This window comes from Talpa occidentalis, unplaced genomic scaffold (assembly GCF_014898055.3).
Source record: "Talpa occidentalis isolate TD23 unplaced genomic scaffold, MPIMG_talOcc4v2.1 talOcc4.11, whole genome shotgun sequence".
NCBI lineage: Eukaryota > Metazoa > Chordata > Mammalia > Eulipotyphla > Talpidae > Talpa > Talpa occidentalis.
In genome coordinates this window covers 86,805,867-86,824,740 of record NW_023601104.1, presented here as the reverse complement: position 1 = coordinate 86,824,740, position 18,874 = coordinate 86,805,867, and the positions used below count along the sequence as shown (strand labels likewise).

At 40.9% G+C, this 18,874-nt stretch overlaps 1 protein-coding gene across 1 annotated transcript in view; it reads left to right on the top strand.

Moving 5' to 3' along the window:
• The window catches only part of LOC119238124 (thyrotropin receptor-like), a 135,776-nt gene that overhangs the window by 105,476 nt on the left and 11,426 nt on the right, over positions 1 to 18,874 (top strand). Inside the window, 1 exon segment of the mRNA XM_054691878.1 lies at positions 487 to 564. Within this exon segment, the coding sequence (XP_054547853.1) occupies positions 487 to 564 (78 nt within the window).

The window sequence follows — 18,874 nt, the reverse complement described above, 5'->3', positions numbered from 1 at the left end:
TACAATTACTACTGTCCAAGTAAATAGGGAATAGGCATCTTTCTCGAAATCTAGATGTGCCAGGTGTATCACAAGCATACTCACATTCAAAGATTTCCACAGTGATTAATGTGTATAAACCTTGCACAATTGAAACCCAGCATGTTTTGAATGCTTAAGGCAAAAGAAGGTAAGATGTTTTCCAAATTCTTAAAATCCGACTAATAGAGGATCTCCCTGGTGGCCTAGGGTTTAAGACTCAGCACGATCACCACTGTGGCCCCGAGTTCGATCCTCAGCCAGGGAGCTAACCCACATGGTGCAGCAGACCTCAGTTTTTCTACACAAAAATAAATAAAATAAAAATCTTGCAATAAAGGAATAATTCTTTAAAAAAAAACAGTTAATAGGGTCACCATTCATTTTGTATTAATTTTCTCAACCTCATCCATTCTCTCTCTCTCTCTCTCTCTCTCTCTCTCTCTCTCTCTCTCTCTCTTTCCTTAGTTACCTGAACAAGAATAAACACCTGACAGATATTGACAAAAGTGCTTTCGGAGGAGTTTACAATGGACCCACCTTGCTGTAAGTAACACATCAAAGAACGTGTTGTTGGTTTGTTTGTTTTTTTTTAATTGGAAAGGGGGGCATTAAAAGGAGCAGCTAGTGGTCATTGCTGGGCATGTTACTGTCCTGGCTAAAGGCTTCTGCTAGTACTCTTTGCCCAGCTGTACAGGCTACATCTTTTTCTTTTTTTTTTACAATTTTTTTTAAAGATTTATTTTATTCATTTATACAAGCACTGGGTACAGTCAGAAGTACGGGAGGGTGAGAGAATTCACCAGAGCCAGAGCGGGAAACAGAACAGGCAGACTGACAAAATACACTGCTGCGGGGAGCAGTGGGTGAGACAGGAGAGGTCTGCCGCGCCATGTGGGACCCTCATCAGCGGCCAGGGATCGAACCAGCACTGCAGAGGCTGCAGGCAGCTTCCCAGTCCAGCGCTCAACTGCTGTGCCACCAGGGGAGGCCCTGTACAGTCTACCTCTTGGAAGAAAGTCCTGTGCTTTGAGACTCAGAAGACCAACACTAATCAGGCAGTCACCTTAGTGTGGACATTCATAAAGAAAAAGACATTTCTGAGCAGCTGTCTTTTGCAATATTCTGAGACATGAGATTTACAAATAGAAGGAAGGTACTCTAGTCTTTGCGGAGACTGTATATACATTCCACAGTGGCTGGCACAAAGAAGGCAGAGAATCACTGATCGCTTGATCATCTGCAAGAACGCATAGTCATTAGGGAGAATGAGATGTCAACATTTCTTAAAACAGCATGGAAATAATAACTATTCATGCATTTCCTCTGATTTATACCTCCACATCCAATCAGTGATCAAGTTCTGTCCATTCTACCTTCCTCGCACCTCTTTATCAGTTCCGTCTCTCCATATCCTTGGTTTTACCTTAATTTAGAATCTTATCATTAAGTATCTAGTCAAGTCCTTGCCAAAGAGGAGTACAGTACCCTGTGAGAAGCATGAAACAATCCATTCAAATCAAGAAGAAATATTGAAGAATATTTGCTAAGCTTGGGATGCTTCAGTAGGAATTTTCAATAGAGGAAGGTCACTGAAGGGTGGTCAGGGAAATCCTCATCAAGAAGTTGTCAATTGGGGGCCTCCCCAGTGGCGCAGCGGGTTGAGCACAGCACTGTGAAGCTGTCTGCAGCTTCTGCAGCATGGGTTCGATTTCTGGCTGGCCAGGAAGATGCCCACATGGTGCAGCAGACCTCTCCTGTCTCGCCCGCTGCTCCCCTCAGCAGTGTTTTCGGTCCATCTGCCTGTTCTGCTCCCCACTCTGTTTCTCATGAGTCCTCTTACCCTCCCGCTCTCTGGCCTGTACCCCAGTTCTTGTATAAATAAAAATTTTTTTAAAAGGAGGTGTCAATAGGGAAAAGATCTAAAAATAATAAAGGAACAAGTCCTGTGACTATCTAAAGAAAGAACATTCTAGAAAAGTGCAAAGACCTCCATATGAGAATATACTTAGAATGGCTGAGGAACAGCAGGATGCTATTATAGCTCAAACAAGGTAAGCTAAAAGGGGGACAAAATAAAAGTTACAGTCAAAAAGATAATGGCGTGGGAAATAATAATTTTTGATGGCCTTAGAAGTCACTATACGGTCTTTGATTTTTCTCTCAGAGGGGAAGCTATTGGATCCTTTGGGGCTTAGAAGTGCTGTGATCACACTTGTTTTTACAGGATCTCTCTGTATGTTGTGTTGTGAACACACTGTAGAGGGTCAAGTATGGAAGCAGGAGGACCACTTAGGAGTATCTCAAAATCACATAGGCATGAGATAATAGCAGCTTAAGCCAGGTAGAAACAGTGGGGTGATAAGAAATGGTCAGACTCTGACTACATTTTTAAGATAAAGCCAATCTGATATGCAAACAAGATGTATTTAGGGAAGTAGACAAAAGAAGAGTCAAGGCCAACTGCAAAGGTTTTAGCCTGAGCAGCTAGACTAATAGAGGCACCATTTCCTGAGATGAGGAAGTCTGGGAGGAGGGACTATGTGGGGATGAGCAGTTTGAGTTACCTGTTTCAACAAGCAGGCAGTGCTATCTACGGATATGAAATATACAGCAGAGATCAAGCTAGACACCTATTTGAGACTTTTTGGAAAGTCAGTGGTAAAGGGAGATGCTGAATTTTTGGGAAATTTTAAAGAATGTATAGAATGGAGACTTCTGATAACCTTCCCCACCAAAGTGATTTTCCCTGATCATTCCTTAAACAACATTAAAATGGCAGTAACTTAGGAGGGAAAAAAAGCACTGGTTCTCAAGCACAGATTAAAATGCATAAATCCTCAGTGACAGAGAGAATAAGTGACAAGTGCCTTAGAAGACCAAGAAAGAGCTGCATGCTAAGTACTTGCAGGCTAATCGAAGTCACCTAAGCAAGGTTATTAGTTAAATTTTAGTGTACTGCAGTGTGAGTATCAGTGACCAAGAAGTTGAATGTCTTTAAAAACTTCATCTGTTCCCCCAGGTCATCTTTCCCACTCTGCAAAGGCTAACAATTACTTCTTACACACACCAGAAGATCAGAGTTTTTTTAATGTTAAAATATCATCACCAGGGGCCTTCCCTGGTGGCCTAGGGTTAAGGTTCAGTGCTATTACCTCTGCCTAAGTCCGATCCCTGGCCAGGGAGCTGACCCACATGGTGCAACAGACCTCTCTTGTCTCCCCTGCTGCTCCCCTCAGCAGTGTATTTCAGTACATCTGCCCATTCTGCTCCCCACTCTGTCTCTGGTGAATCCTCTCACCCTCCACACCTCTGGCCTACACCACAGTTCTTCTATGCAAAAATAAATCTTTTTTTTTTTTTGAAGATTTAATTTATTTATACAAGAACAGGGGTACAGGCCAGATGCACGGGAGGGTGAGAGGAGTCACCAGAGACAGAGTGGGGAACAGAACAGGCAGACTGACGAAATACACTGCTGAGGGGAGCAGCAGGAGAGACAGGAGAGGTCTGCTTGCCATATGGGTTGGTCCGAGGCCGGCAGGGATAGAACTGGCACTGCAGAGGCTGCCGACGCTTCTCAGCACTGCGCTCAACCGCCTGCGCCACCAGGGAGGCCCATAAATAAATCTTTTTAAAAACATCATCACCAAGGCTCAAAGATAATAGCACAGTTGTGGGCAGAAGTGGGCACTGTTCTGATTGTTGTGAGAGTTTATATTCTAAAATTTAAGACCAAAACTCCCTTATTATTCAACTTGCAGAACACTGTCAAAATGTGTACCCTGCTAGCCAGAGATTAGAGTTTTGGGAAAGCTGACAGGATCAACAAGAATCTTCATTGATAGTCTCCCAAAGGCACCACACAAACAACTTCTCCCACAAGCCTCCCTCACAACTGTGAACAAGCATCCAAGGATCCTCAGACCTTGAGGAAAGCTGTTGACATGAAAAACATAAACTAGGGCAGCCAGAGAACTTGCAAGGAATAGAGACAATGCAAGGAACAAGAAAGCTTTATAAAAATTATAACAAATAGCCTCAGAAAGATTTTTATATCCTTAAATAACATCTTATATAAGAATATTCAGAAAACAAGAAATAACTCTAATTCCTACAATACAATATCAGGAAAAGGTTTTCTGACCCTGGTCCTGGCAATGATGTTCTTAATATGACACCAAAAGCACAAGTAACAAAAGCAAAAATAAGCAAGTAGAATTATAACAAAGGAAATCAGCAATAAGATGAAAAGGCAATCTACCAAAGAGGGGAAAATATTTGCAAATGATAGAAATGTTAAGGTATTGATATCCAAAATACATAAGGAACTCAAATGACTCAATTGCAAATAATGGGCAAAAAACCCAAATAGACGTTTTTCCAAATATATCACACATGGACAACAGGTACATGAAAAAGTGCTCAGCATCATTGATCATCAGGGAAATGCAAATCAAAGCCACAATGAGCTGCCTCTTCTGACCTGACAGAAAGGCTATTATCAAAAGTGCAAAAGATCAGTGCTGTGAGGATGGGAGAAAAAGGAGGCCCGAGAACTGTTGGTGGGAAGGTAAGTTGCATATTCACTATACCACAGCATACAGGCCTAGGGAAGACAGGCTGGAGGTTCCTCAAAAATTCAAAAATACATATACCATATGATCCAATTAATTCCACTCCAAGTATAGATCCAAAGGACATTAAAATACTGTCCTTTTTTTTTTTTAAGATTTATTTATTTATTTATACAAGCACTGGGTACAGTCAGAAGCGCGGGAGGGTGAGAGAATTCACCAGAGACAGAGCGGGGAACAGAACAGGCAGACCGATGAAATACACTGCTGAGGGGAGCAGCAGGCGGCAGGAGAGATCTGTCACACCATGTGGGACCCTCACCAGGGGCCGAGTATTGAACCAGCACTGCAGAGGCTGCGGGCAGCTTTGCAGCCCAGTGCTCAGCCGCTGCACCACCAGGAGAGGCCCTGAAAATACTGTCTTGAATCAATAGCTGCACCCCCATGTCATTGCAGTATTATTCACAGTAGCTAAGACATGCAAACAACCTAAGTGTTCAACAGTGAATGGACAATTACAGAAATATATAAAACATTAGATATATTGTATAATATATGTAATAAATACATATATATGCATGTGTGTTATATAATATATATGAATATTATTCAGCCATGAGAAATTCAGCCATGTTTGCAACAACAGGAATGAGCCTTAAGGACATTATGCTAAATGGAATGTCAGACAGGAAACAACAAATACTGCATGATCTCACTTCTACTTGAAATCTAAAAGAGTGAAACTCAAAGAGTAGATGGGTGGTTTCTAGGAAAAGTGTAAGGGGTGAGGGAAAAGGAGCGATATTGGTTGAAGAATACAAACTTCCAGTTAATAAAATGAGTAAGTTTGGGGGATCAAACTATAGTCGCAGTAAGGTGACTATAGTTAATAATACTGTATCATGTACTTTAAGGTCACCAAGAGTAGATCTTAAGTGACCCCACCACAAAAAAGAAAAGAAGAAATGGTAACTATCTGAGGCGATGGATATATTAACTAGCTTTGTTGCTGTTATCATTTCACAATATGCATATATCGAAGCATCACACTGTACGCCTTAAATTCACACAGTGTTATATGTCAACTAAACAAATCGGGGGGTGGGAGAAAAATCTCTTTGAAATTAAAAATGTGATAGCCAAGACAAACTAAATAAGCAAAAATGTTATTAATCTCCCAAAGGAGAATTCATATGGGTGTTTGTGGAAGAACATTGTTGTCTGTACAGTCAATAAAAACAGTCAAACTTACACATTTTATCACCTTTTAGTAAGGTCATCTCTCAAAAAAAGAATCTAATTTCAAGCAGGTGCACCCTCTAAATTAAAATCTATTCCCTATTTTCCAATCTCTAGTAACTTTTCTTTAGAAGCTTTTTTAATTTCCTGTGGAAGTTCAATAATATTTTTACTTATTGATTTTTAATCAAGATACACAATCTCATTTTCCATTTTTATATTTCTAAAATTGTTGGTTATCTTGTATTCCGTTAACATTATTTTGAAAGAGAAGCACTTGGTGTTTCTAATACCAAAGGAAAAAACATACTGAAATGCAATGCCTTCCATAATAACCAGAGCTCTCTGAGGTATAAATTATGTAACCCACTTTAATAAAAATGTAACTTACTATTGAAAATTATGAAATTATGATCGTCCCACTTACTATTATAAGAAGCTCCTAAGAAGAAATCTCTGTAATATCCTTATGTTTGCATTACACGTAACAACAAAAATAAACTTCAAAAAAAATTTTTTTTCTATGACCTGATCCAATTAGTCATTTGAAAATCCAAGGGTCATGTCCATCCTTGTTTAGAGAAAAATATGTCTTTCATGTTTTCCTTTGGACTCTTAATGATTGTCAAAAGATCATACTATTAGATGACTGACAAGTTGTAATGGGATTCTGCTCAGCATGTCAGAAGTTCACAGCTATGGGGAATATAAGCCTTTCTAGGTAATCCTGTCAAGATTATTTTTTTTTTAAGATTTATTTATTTTATTTATGCAAGCACTGGGTACAGTCAGAAGCGCGGGAGGGTGAGAGAATCCCACCAGAGCCAGAGCAGGGAGCAGAGCAGGCAGAAGGACCGAAGTACACTGCTGAGGGGAGCAGCGGGAGGCAGGAGAGGTCTACGCACCATGTGGGACCCTCCTCCGGTGGCCGGGGAGCAGCCGGGGATCGAACTGGCGCTGCAGAGGCTGCGGGCAGCTTCGCAACCCAGCGCTCAACCGCTGCGCCACCGGGGAGGCCCTCAAGATTATTTTTTAAGGTATAATTTACATACAATTGTAGGCACAGTTTCTAAGTGTTCAATTTGATGAGTTTTGGCAAAAGTGTGTTACCCTACCCCAGCCCAGGCTTAGAATATTTTCATCATCTAGAAAGTTCCCTCAGACAGCCTCCTTCAGACAGCCACATCTTTTTATTTCTCTTGTGTGACAGTCAAGGAGTAACATTGCTGAGTCACAGCATCATTGTAGGTTTAATTTTGCAGGAAAACCATCAAACTGTGTCCTGAAATAGTTGTCCCATTTTCTGTTCCCCCCAGTGAAGTGTAGAGCTCCACAGTGAGCAGGGCAGGACACTGTTTTTTTTTCATTCTAGTCACATTGCAGGATTTTTATGTGTTTCCCTCATTATTAATGATATTGAGCATTTTTTCATGTTTTTATTAACCATTTCCATCATTTTTTTAAAGATTTATTAATTTATGCATACAAGAACTGGGGTACAGGCCAGAGGTGTAGAGGATGAGAGGATTCACCAGAGACAGAGTGGGGAATAGAACAGGCAGACTGACTGAAATACACACTGAGGGGAACAGCAGGAAAGACAGGAGAGGTCTGCTGTGCCATTTGGGCAGCTCCCTGGCCGGGGATCAAACTCGAGCTGCAGAGGCTGTGGACAGCTTCACAGAGCTGTGCTTAACTTGCGCCACCAGGGAGGCCCTTCTATCATTTATTCAATCAAGTGTTTGTTCAAATAGCCTACCCATTTTTTTATTGAGTTGTTTTGTCATTTTTTCATTGAATTGTGGTATTGGGTAAAATTTTTGATCAAAATGAAATCAGTTTTAATCCTCACTGCAAACCCTCTACATTCCTAGGTTACCCTTTCTTTTCCTCTTCTCTTTCTAAGGAAAAATGACTAACAAAGCAATAGGGTATTCATTTACTCATTCTGCAGGCATTTTACTGAACACCAACTAACCCCATGAATGTTAAAGCCTCTGCTTTTAAATGGGTTCCAGCTAAATTCAGGAGAAAAGTCATTAAGTAACTATACCATAAGTTTTAATATAAAAAGAAGCATTTAGAGAATCAAGATCCATTTCAGGTTATGGTGAAATCATAACCATTTCAGGTTATGGTGACCAGCAGAAGGAGGTGGTATTTAAGATGGACTTCAGGGGATGGAGAACTGTAACAGAGACAGAGTTGTGAGAGAAAGAACTAAACAAATGTGCTCAAAGGAAAAAATGCAGAACATAATATGGACAAAAGATAGTGTTTGAAAAGTGTGTTGTACTGAAATAATATTATTGGGAATGAGACCTGACTCTGCAGTTAAGAGTCCCACTAAAGAGTTGTGTAGAAATAGCAGTGTTTGCGTAGCCCATTGCACATGGTGGCCCTCTTCAGCTCACCCCCATGCCCTCTTCCCTTTGCCTCTGCCTGCCCTCAGCCCTGACTATACTAGTCTTTGATGTCTCTGTTCCAGCCACTGTGCCTGGGCTGCTTGTCTGCACCTCTGGCTATGTGGCAGACACTAGCCCACCCTCCCTCACAGAGGAGGGAAATCAAGCCCAAGGCCCTAATCAGCCTGAAGCTCCTGGTCTTTCTTTCTGTGTTTGGCTAGTGGAGTCTTGGGAGCAGCTCCCTTGGGGAGGAAGGGATGCTCCTAGGGTGGCAAGCCAGAGGAAGCTTGTCACTAAGCTGCTCTTCTCACAGACTGTGAAATGAGTGGCAAAGACAGGCCTCTTGCAGTTCCCCAGACCCAGACCAAGGGGTCCAGGTCGTCGGGGAAGCAACCCAAGCGAGATATACCTCCTAGTCACACACCCATGTTTCTAGAGGCACTGCAAAGGGGGGGCCATTTTGTGGTGTCTAAGAAGAGCTGTGAGGAAGGTCACAGAAGAAGATGAGGAGAAAGTAAATTATCACCTTTCTAGAAGTGTGTGCCTGCTGGCTTCTTGCTGAGAACAAGATGATAGGTTACCTCCCCTTGGAATCCTTGGGCCAAAAAAATTGTGTCAACAACCCAGGATAGTTGGTTCCCCCACACATCCCCAAACTAATACGAATTTATTGATCGACAGCATATCTTATAACCATGGCCACTGATAGGAAGAAAAAAGATGAACATGTTCGGTCACAACAATCTATAATGATAGGGTTACTCTTTACAATGATTGCAAAATCATTTGCAGAGCATTCCCCAAGGAATGGACTAACTCTTGGTGGGAGAGAGAGAAAATGGAGTTATGGCAAACACCCTCAAATTTGTACTTCCTCAGTTGGCTAAAAACACAACTCCTATCATGTTCAAAAGCTTTTTACTTTAAGAAAAGTAGTTCTCCAAAGCACTGAGAGGCACTGTCCTAGAAAATGGTCTCAAGTGATCAACAGGGGATTCAGTCTGAGTAAATGCTTGTATATCTAGGCCAAGCTGAAAAATAGAGTAGGATGACTTTCATCTCTAAGAAACAGTCATTCACAAATTCATTGACTGTTTCTTGTAATAGCTAGTTTTGCTAAAGTTGATTGTTTATAAGAGCATTTTACCATGATCAAAACTGACAAATCATAAGCATGGCAGACGTCTCCTGTCACATCCTCTGCACCCCTCAGCAGTTTTTGGTCGTCTGCCTGTTCTGCTCCCCACTCTGTCTGGTGAATTCTCTCATCCTCCTGCGCCTCTGGCCTGTCCCCCAGTTCTTGTATAAAAAGATAAATCTTAAAAAAAAAAACTGACATATCATATCATAAAGGTATATGTGCTGAGTCAATCCTAGGAAAATAATTGCACAATTTTCTAAACCAATTCTGAAATGATTTATTAACTAAGTACCACTTTAGCCAGTCATGAATCTTAAAAACAAAAAGCAAGCAATAGCATAATTCTTTAAAGATTTGTTTTATTTATTTATGCATGCAAGAGCTGGGGTGTAGGCCAGAAGTGTGAGGGATGAGAGGATTCACCTGAGACAAAGTGGGGAGCAGAACAAGCTGAAATACACTGCTGAGGGGAACAGTGGGTGATACAGGAAAGGTCTGCCTGAGACTTTAACCCCTATGCCACCAGGGAGGCCCATTATAGAATAATTTTTTCTTTGCAATTTTAAGTATAAATAAATTTGTCATTTAGTGAGTGCTTACTAGACTGTACTAAACATTTGCATATAATTTTTTTTCTTTCAATCCCAAAAGATTCTGACTTCTCCAACACTGCTCCTCATAATGTATGGTGATTTCATCCATATGAAGTCTCAGTTATTTGTGTGATGAAGAGAAAGGAGACTACCCAGAGTCAACCAGATGAAACAAATACATCTACTGCTACTCTTTTTTGTAGCAAATTTCATTCATGATTTTACAATTAATTAAAGAAGCTGGCAATAGGCTAACTGATAAGAGGAGTAAATCAACCTGGGATTAGAGTAGGTCAATAAATAACCCACAAATAGAAACACGAGAAGCAGATTGTGGTGTATACAATTAGGCACTCAATTCTCCCCAAGTAAACATGAGTGGTACTAAATTATTCGACTCTTCTGTGATGTTCACTCTTTGAACAGATGGAAAGAAATAAGGTAGTTCATGGTTTGTATTCTGACACACTATCTGTACCAGTTCCTGAGATCCATTTTATTAATTTTGTTCTGATTTGGAGTCCAAAAGAAATAAACACCCTAGAACAAATTAGGTATCATGGAAACTGTCCTCCAGTCACTAGAGTGATGGCCATTTGGTGTGTGCATAGGGGGTGAGGGAGGAGGTGGGGGGATTCAACATTGAGGAGAAAGATATGTCCATATTTTAGCATCTGACTATTTTTTTTTTTTCAAAACTTTTTTTTTTTTTTTATAGAGGCATGTTTTTATTTATTTATTTATTTGTTCGTTTGTTTCGTTTATACATGCACTGGGTACAGTCAGAAGCGCGGGAGGGTGAGAGAATTCACCAGAGCCAGAGCAGGGAGCAGAGCAGGCAGAAGGACCGAAGTACACGGCTGAGGGGAGCAGCGGGCGGCAGGAGAGGTCTGCGCACCATGTGGGACCCTCCTCTGGTGCCGGGGAGCAGCCGGGAATCGAACCGGCGCTGCAGAGGCTGCGGGCAGCTTCGCAACCCAGCGCTCAACCGCTGCGCCACCGGGGAGGCCCGCATCTGACTATTGATGATAAAATTGCATCATTTGCTCTCATCATGGTGCCGGCGCATTGACATGACTGTATCACAGGAGATGAGCAGTTTTTTATGCAGGAGCCATTATGTTGAAAACAACAAATGCCATGCGAGTCCATAGGACATGGAAACTATAGGCTTAAAAGACATGTAATCTTACAAACTCAAGGTGTTTGAGAGAGTTACAAAGCAATTTCATTTGTACTGAGACTTCAAAAAAATATTAGTTTTATGACCATCTGAATTTTTTGACAAGTATTTTCTCATTAAGAATAGCAGCCTTGGGCCTCCCTGGTGGCTCAGGTGGTTGAGCACAGCGCTGTGAAGCTGTCCGCAGCCTCTGCAGTGCCAGTTAGATCCCCTCCGGCCTTGGAGCAACCCACATGGCTCAGCAGACCTCTCCTGTCTTGCCTGCTGCTCCCCTAAGCAGTATATTTCAGTCAGTCTGCCTGTTCTGTTCCCAGCTCTGTCTCTGGTGAATCCTCTCACCCTCCCGCACATCTGGCCTATACCCCGGTTTTTGTATAAATAAAAAATAAATCTTTAAAAAAAAAAAGAATAGCAACCTTATTTGAGCTCCAACTATGTACATGCTAGGTTCTTCACAGGTAGCCTATCACCTTGAGTCTTCTTATTTATTCAGTGGCCCATCTTTTTTGAACAAATGAGAAAACTGGGTGTAGATAGAGGTCCCAGTTAAGTCACTGAAGGCAGGGCCAGGGAGTACTGGCCATAAATGCTAGTGCCAGGATGGAAACCCTTCCCTAATTGAGAAACACATCTTTTCTTGGAGGCCAGGTCATCCATCCCCTTTCACATAGGACTGTTCTAGCACCTGTTGCAGTTTTCCAGCTTTTTTTTATCAGGTTTTTTAAAACGTTTGCCTAAAACTGTTTGGTTCTTTTTTTTTTTTATACAAGTTTTTTTGTTAAGATTTATTTTATTTATGCATACAAGAGCTGGGGTGCAGGCCAGAGGTGTGGGGGGAACAGAGTGGGGAACAGAACAGGCAGACTGACTGAAACACAGTGCTGAGAGGAGCAGCGGGCAAGACAGGAGAGGTCTACTGCATCATGTGGGTTAGCACCCTGACCAGGGTTCAAACTTGTGCTACAGAGGCTGCTGATAGCTTCATAGTGCTGAGACTTAAGCCCTTGCACCAACAGGGAGGCCCCTAAAACTGGTTCTTTATCGTCTTACCCCCTCTCAAAAAAAAGCGAACGTTCTCACAAATAGCCTTCAGAGACGCGCCGTTGATCCCCACCCAGGACACTGTCCTCTGATCCCATTTGGTCCTTTCTTCCTCATCATTGTTCTGCTCCAGTCACCCTGAACTGGCTCCCACTGCAGGGGCTGTGCAGGGGCTGTGCAGTGCACTAGCTCCTTTCTCTACTGAGAAGGCTCTTAGATATACATGGGATGTGCTCCTTCACATGCTTCAATTTTTGCTGAAATGTTCTTCTCATTAAATTCCTTATATAAATTTGCAAGCTGTCCACCACTCTCAACCCCACGTCCCTCCTTTAAATTTCTCCATGATGCTTATGTCTGTCTGACACACTAGATATTTTAGACATTTATTTCTTTACTCTCTGTCTCCCACCATTATTATATAAATGCAATGAGAGTAGATATTTTGTGTATTTTCCCCACTGTTTTATACAATGTCTTGTGCATAGTAGACACTCAATAAATATTTGATGAATGATGAATAATTTTAGTCAAAGAAATAAATAGGGCAAGGTTATTTTTTTACTTTTCTGTTCCTCAATTGTTTTTCCTGGCATTAAAATTAAAATGAGAATACCTCCTTCCTTATGGGTTCTCAAAAATGAACAAACATAGAAGCTAAATACTACATATGAACAATTTGCAAATTCGCGCTGTAATTCAATCCTCATGTGAGGAAATTAGACATTTACTTATGAGTCCCTAGAGTTTTGAGAGGTCCTTAAAGAGAATACATAATTTTAAAACATACTATTGACTGATGTGGAAGCATAGACATTTATGCAGAATGCAGTTGAGAAATGTGTCTCTCTTCCTCCCCATTGTTGTTTCTGATCCCTTACCCTCTGTCCTCCCTTAAACCCCTTATCAACTTGGACTTTCATACCCATACCATCATACTTTACCACCCCAAAATCTTTTATATTATCATCTGTGAACTCCAAAGTCATTTTGTCCCATTTCTCAAAGATTTCAGCCACTGATTTATTGATAACACTACTCCTCTTATAACTTTTTAGTGATGTAAATATCCGTATGGATCATCTTTCTTTTACCTTGGCCTATGACCTCCATTTCTCCAATAAATTTGCCCTCCAGATTTCACTTTCAAGGTCATACCCTAGATATGTTATTATCAGGTCATTGCTACATTACCTGTCATTACTACGAACCCTCAATAATCTCAATCTCCGTATCTTGTTCTTTCCTTATCTTTCCTTTTAGTACATTAATTACTCTAATTTTTTGGCCCTACTAGGGCCCATTTCTAAAATTTCAGTCTTTCTCCTCCTTCATGCTATCACTCTTTCATTATGCAGGTTAAAGTCCATGATCTATAATTATAAACACTGATATGTATACACAATTAGCTATCTTCTTTTTTATCATTTGCCTAGAAAATCCCTACCTTCCCTAGACCCATTTCCCTACCTACTATGAGCCTAGATTTGCAATTGAGTGTGGCAAATGGTTTCACTTTACAGCATTCATTCCAGTGGGGCCCTCAGCATTGCCCATCCTCTATTCATTCTTCCACTCTGTTGGATGAATATGTCTGTCTCCTCCCCTCTCCTCAATTCTCTGGTCTTTCTCTCTCTCATTCTCAAGCCCAATTGATCACCTTGACTTTCATTTCATTGAAAATAAAACCAATCAAAAGAGAATTTCTCATGCTACCCATCTCCTGTATTTTCAAGGATGGTCCCTAACTTCTTACTGTCAGATTGCCAGGGGCCCCTATTAGTTCTTCTCATTGTCTCTATCTTCACACATGTCCTTGGTGATCTCATTTACTCACCAGGCTCTGCATAATGCCTATGACACTTAAAATGGAAATTTCCAATTCAGAAAACTCTTCAAATTCCAGACTTACAGCACACTGCCTATCTGACATTGCCACCTAGATATCTAAAAGCTATCTCAAACTGAACCTGTCCAAAACTGAACCACTGAGTCTCTCTAAATACACTTCACCTGAAGCTTTCCCCATCTCAGGAAATGGCAACCCCATTCTACTAGTTGTAGACCAGAAACTATGAAGTTATTCTTGACTTCCCTTTTCCTCTTAATACCCCATATCATATGCTTCATGATGTCCCATTACCTTTAAATACAAACACCACCATTCTCATGACCTCCACAGTTACCTCTCTGTGACTCCACCCTAACTATTATTGATCTCCTTTTGTAGCCACCCTTGGCTCCCTTTGATTTACTTCCAAAGCAGAAACCAGATCAATACTTTTAAAATAATGGTGGGCCTCCCCCGGTTGAGCGCTGGGTTGCGAAGCTGCCTGCAGCCTCTGCAGCACAGGTTCGATCCCCGGCCACTGGGCAAGGGTCCCACATGGCGCGAAGACCTCTCCTGCCGCCCGCTGCTCCCCTCAGCAGTGTTTTTAGGGTCCTTCTGCCTGTTCTGTTCCCCATTGTGTCTCTGGTGAATCCTCTCACCCTCCCGCGCCTCTGACTGTACCCAGTGCTTGTATAAATAAATAAATAAATCTTAAAAAATAAAATAATGGAGATTATACTATTCCTGTAAAGGTGTTTGATCTCACTTTGATAGAGACAAAGTCCTTTGATGACCTACAAGGCACATATATTCTGGCTCCCCATTACCTCCTACATTCCCTACCCCTGTCCCATCTCAGCAACATTGGCCTCCCTGCTTCCTTAAACTTACCAGATGTGCTCTGACCACAGAGTCTCTATATTGACTCCTTTATGCCTGGAATACCCCAGATATCAATGGCCATGCCACTCGCTCCCTTACCTCCTTCAAGTCTTTCCCCCACTGTCTCTTCAATTAGGCCTTGCCTGACACCTTCCCCCATATCTAACTGTAACTCCAGAGTTAGTTAAGGTTCTTCCTTTCCTCTTCTCCAAATTCCTTTTCCCCATGGTACTTACTATCATGACATCAACACACTGTATGTTTTATTTATTTTTTCAGTTGTCTTTTTCTCCCCACTAGACTGTAAGCATGAGAAAACCAGGAATTTCTGCCAGTTAAGGTTACTACTACAGACTTGCATCTAGGACTTGAGACATAAAAGGCCCTGAATAAATTTGTATTGGATAAATGCATATCATGTTTCTAAATTAAACAAATTAATTAAACTCATTTTCTTGAACTTAGAGCTTCTAAGTCCTTAAGCTACTTTTAACTCAGTATTAATAAATTAATGAAATTCCTTTTAAATAGTGAATCTTCTTTCTTTTCTTAGATGCATTTCCTTTACCAATTTACAGATGTGACTAGTATTTTTAATAAATCAGCTTCCACATATTGACCTTTAGAGAAACCCACATTCATTACAAGCAACCATAAAAAGGATTTGTAATTGCTGTTGAAACATTAGCAGGTCAATGAGTGCTTATTTAATTTGCAATTGAATTCACCAAAGGTTAATCTTAAATAATAATCAGTGACAAAATATCTCACACAAAAAAGAGATTGTCCCAATGTTTGCCAATACAAGACTCCATTGTTCTTTTTAGAAGCAATTTGTTCTTCCTATGACAGAGAGTATCAGTTGGCTCTTTTTTCCCTGGGCTTCATTAAAATTCATGATATTCTTGCCATTTATATAATTCTGGAGAATTCACTCCCTTCAAATTCAGGTCTTTACCTTCATTAGACATTTAACTCAAAATGACCCCCATGACCTTGGCAACCAGGCTTCAAACTGTCTGCACGTACTGCTCAGCTGCATTCTGTTTGGTGAGTAAATGCTTGCTTGAGATCAATTCTCATGAAGTTTAGTGCCCATTGCTTGATGAGCTCTTTGTAGAAAGTACCAGAGTCAGTGTGATAGAGAGAGGTTGTCCAGTTTGCGGCCACCATCCTTATGTCTGCTAGCCACATGGACTCATACAGGAGTCTTCATCCCTTAGCTACTGATAGTTTTTCTGCACTTGAATATTTTTTAAATTTCACCATATATTGAAGGTTTTACTTTATAAAAGAAGATATACTATAAGGAAATCCAAATGGTCAAGTAAAAATTTAGGTGAATAGAGAAAGAGCTTCAAATCACTTAGAATTACCCTTACTTTGTGTACTTGGGGGTTTCTGCTGAATGAGGCTTTTTTTTTTCAAGTGCACAGTTGGGACACTCTCTCGTGTACCTCAGTGCTCAAAAAAGGATTTGTCCTAAGCACTTGCCCAGCTCATATGCCACAGGGAGTAGTTATTACAAAAGTTAAAAGTGATGCATTGAACCTAAGCTTTATTTCCTGTCTTTTATTTCTTCTGTCTTCCTTTTATTTCCTCTTCCTATTCCTAAGTCTCCTTAAAAATACAGGAAAAGAAATTTTAATCTACATAAATCCACAAGGACAAAGAGAACAAGCAAGGATACATTGATAGTCTGGAGAGCGACAGAATCCTGGGGGGTGGCAAAGAAGGAAGGCTAAACCTCTCGTGCCCACTGCAGCACAGAGTTGGAGGCAGTTGCCTTTCCCTGCAGAACCTCTAAGGTGTGTGGGATTTAGAGGTGATGAGTGTGGCCTGAGGCGAGAGTGAGACGTCATCCTAAAAATAGAATAACTGAAAGTCTATATCTGGAAATGTTAACCCTTTGCCCCATTCATGCGAAACATCGTGAGTCAAGCACCTCCCTTCTAAACTTGAGCTATGAGGTCTCTTTTCTGAAGAAGTTGAAAGAAAACAAGAGACCTCCATATTCTGACACTTTAGGTTCCAACAATATAATGACCAACTCCCTATACTACTACCCTAGGTAATGGGCGCTAGCCCAGCTCCCAATCAGATTTTCAGTGTCTGGCTCTAAGCATAAATGAGGAGCTGAGAATTAATAGCCAAAGTATGCTTTTAACATGAAAAGTCAAAAACCAAGATAATCAAATGAGGCACAGGGGCCAGGAGGGGGGATAGGTCAGCCTGGAGGAACCAGTGATTGCAGAGAACAGAAAAGAACTGCTAACAAAGCAGTAACTAATGAACTGAGATAAAACTGAGACATTAATCCCTATAACCACAAAAATGACAACAATAATAGTTAATATTCGTTGAGAACACACTGTAAGCTGCTGTTCAAAAACCTGAGAATAACTGAGGCACAAAAAGGTTAAGTGACTAGCAGTAAGTGCAGAAACCAAGATCCAAACCCAGATAGTCTGAATTCAAAACCCATGCTCCTAAACACTATGTGTGTTCCCTCAGATTTGCAATTAAGAGGGGAAGAGAAAACTCAAAAATGCTCCTTAAAATATATTTATGCATTTGACAAATATGTATTCAGAGACTTCTGGTTTTTAAGCACCAGTTTAGGTGGCAAAATACAGTATTGAATAGAACAGAGACCCAACTCTCATCAATATAAAATTAAAAAATTCAAAGTCAGGCATGGAAAGGCAAATGCTGCATGACCTCACTTCCATGGGAAATTGTCAGAGTTGAACTCGTAGTTACAGAGATAGGATCATGCTGGTCAGAGGCTGAGGACAGGAGGAAACAGGAAGGTTAAAGGCATAAAGCCTCAATTACCCAGGTTGAGAAAGTTCTCAGGATCCACTGGGTAATTTGGTGAGACTGCAGTTCACCCTACTTGTATACTTGAAATTCGCTGAGAGTAGATCTTAGGTATTTCCACCACATTAAAGTGATAACTATGTGAATTAATGACATGTAACTTAGCTTGCTTTTCGTAATCATTTCACAATGTATACATATATCAAGATATCACATTGTACACCACAAATATATAAAGCTGATATTCATCATCTATCTCACTAAATTTAACAATACATTTTTATTAATTTTTTAAACTTCAATAGAAGAGATGAAATATACAGTTAAGGATTTCTAGCAGAAGCCTAAGGAAACATAATAGGAGAAAGATGGAGATATGTCAGATGGATCAAGAAAGTTCCTTTTTCTCCAGAGAGGAAACATAGAAAATGAAAGAAGTAAGTTATTCTGGAAACAAAAACAGCATTGTCCTAGAACTGAAGCACACAGGTCCTGCACAACATCTCATACCAGGGACAGGGACAGGGCCACAGAGCCATTTCCTGATATATACATCTTGCCTGCATTTATGTATCTTATATGTCTTTTCTTCCAGTACAGCTGGAAGAAAAGTAAAGAGAGAGATAATGTCATAAGAGTAGCCAGCGAGTTCAAAATAGGTCACTGTCAAAGAGCCAGAAACTGAATAACATCATGCCTCCCAGAAGTAACACTGCCTGGGTACTAGAATACCATGGAATAAAGCCTATAAGACACTGAAGAAAAGTGATTTTCAACCTAAAGTCTTTTTTTAAAGATTTATTTATTTATACAAGAATGGGGGTATAGGTCAGAGGCGCAGGAGAGTGACAGAATTCACCGGAGACAGAGCAGGGAACAGAACAGGCAGACAGACCAAAGACACTGCTGAGGGGAGCAGCAGGCAAGGCAGGAGAGGTCTGCCATGCCATGTGGGTTTCTTCCTGGCCAGCCGGGAATCGAACCCGCACTGCAGAGGCTGCGGACAGCTTCACAGTGCGGCACTCAACCCGCTGCACCACAGGGGAGACCCCCACCCTAAATTCTTATAGCCAGATCATGTGTCACCTGAATGTAATAGTAGGCGGGGGACAAAGTCATTTTCAGACATGCAAGAACTCAG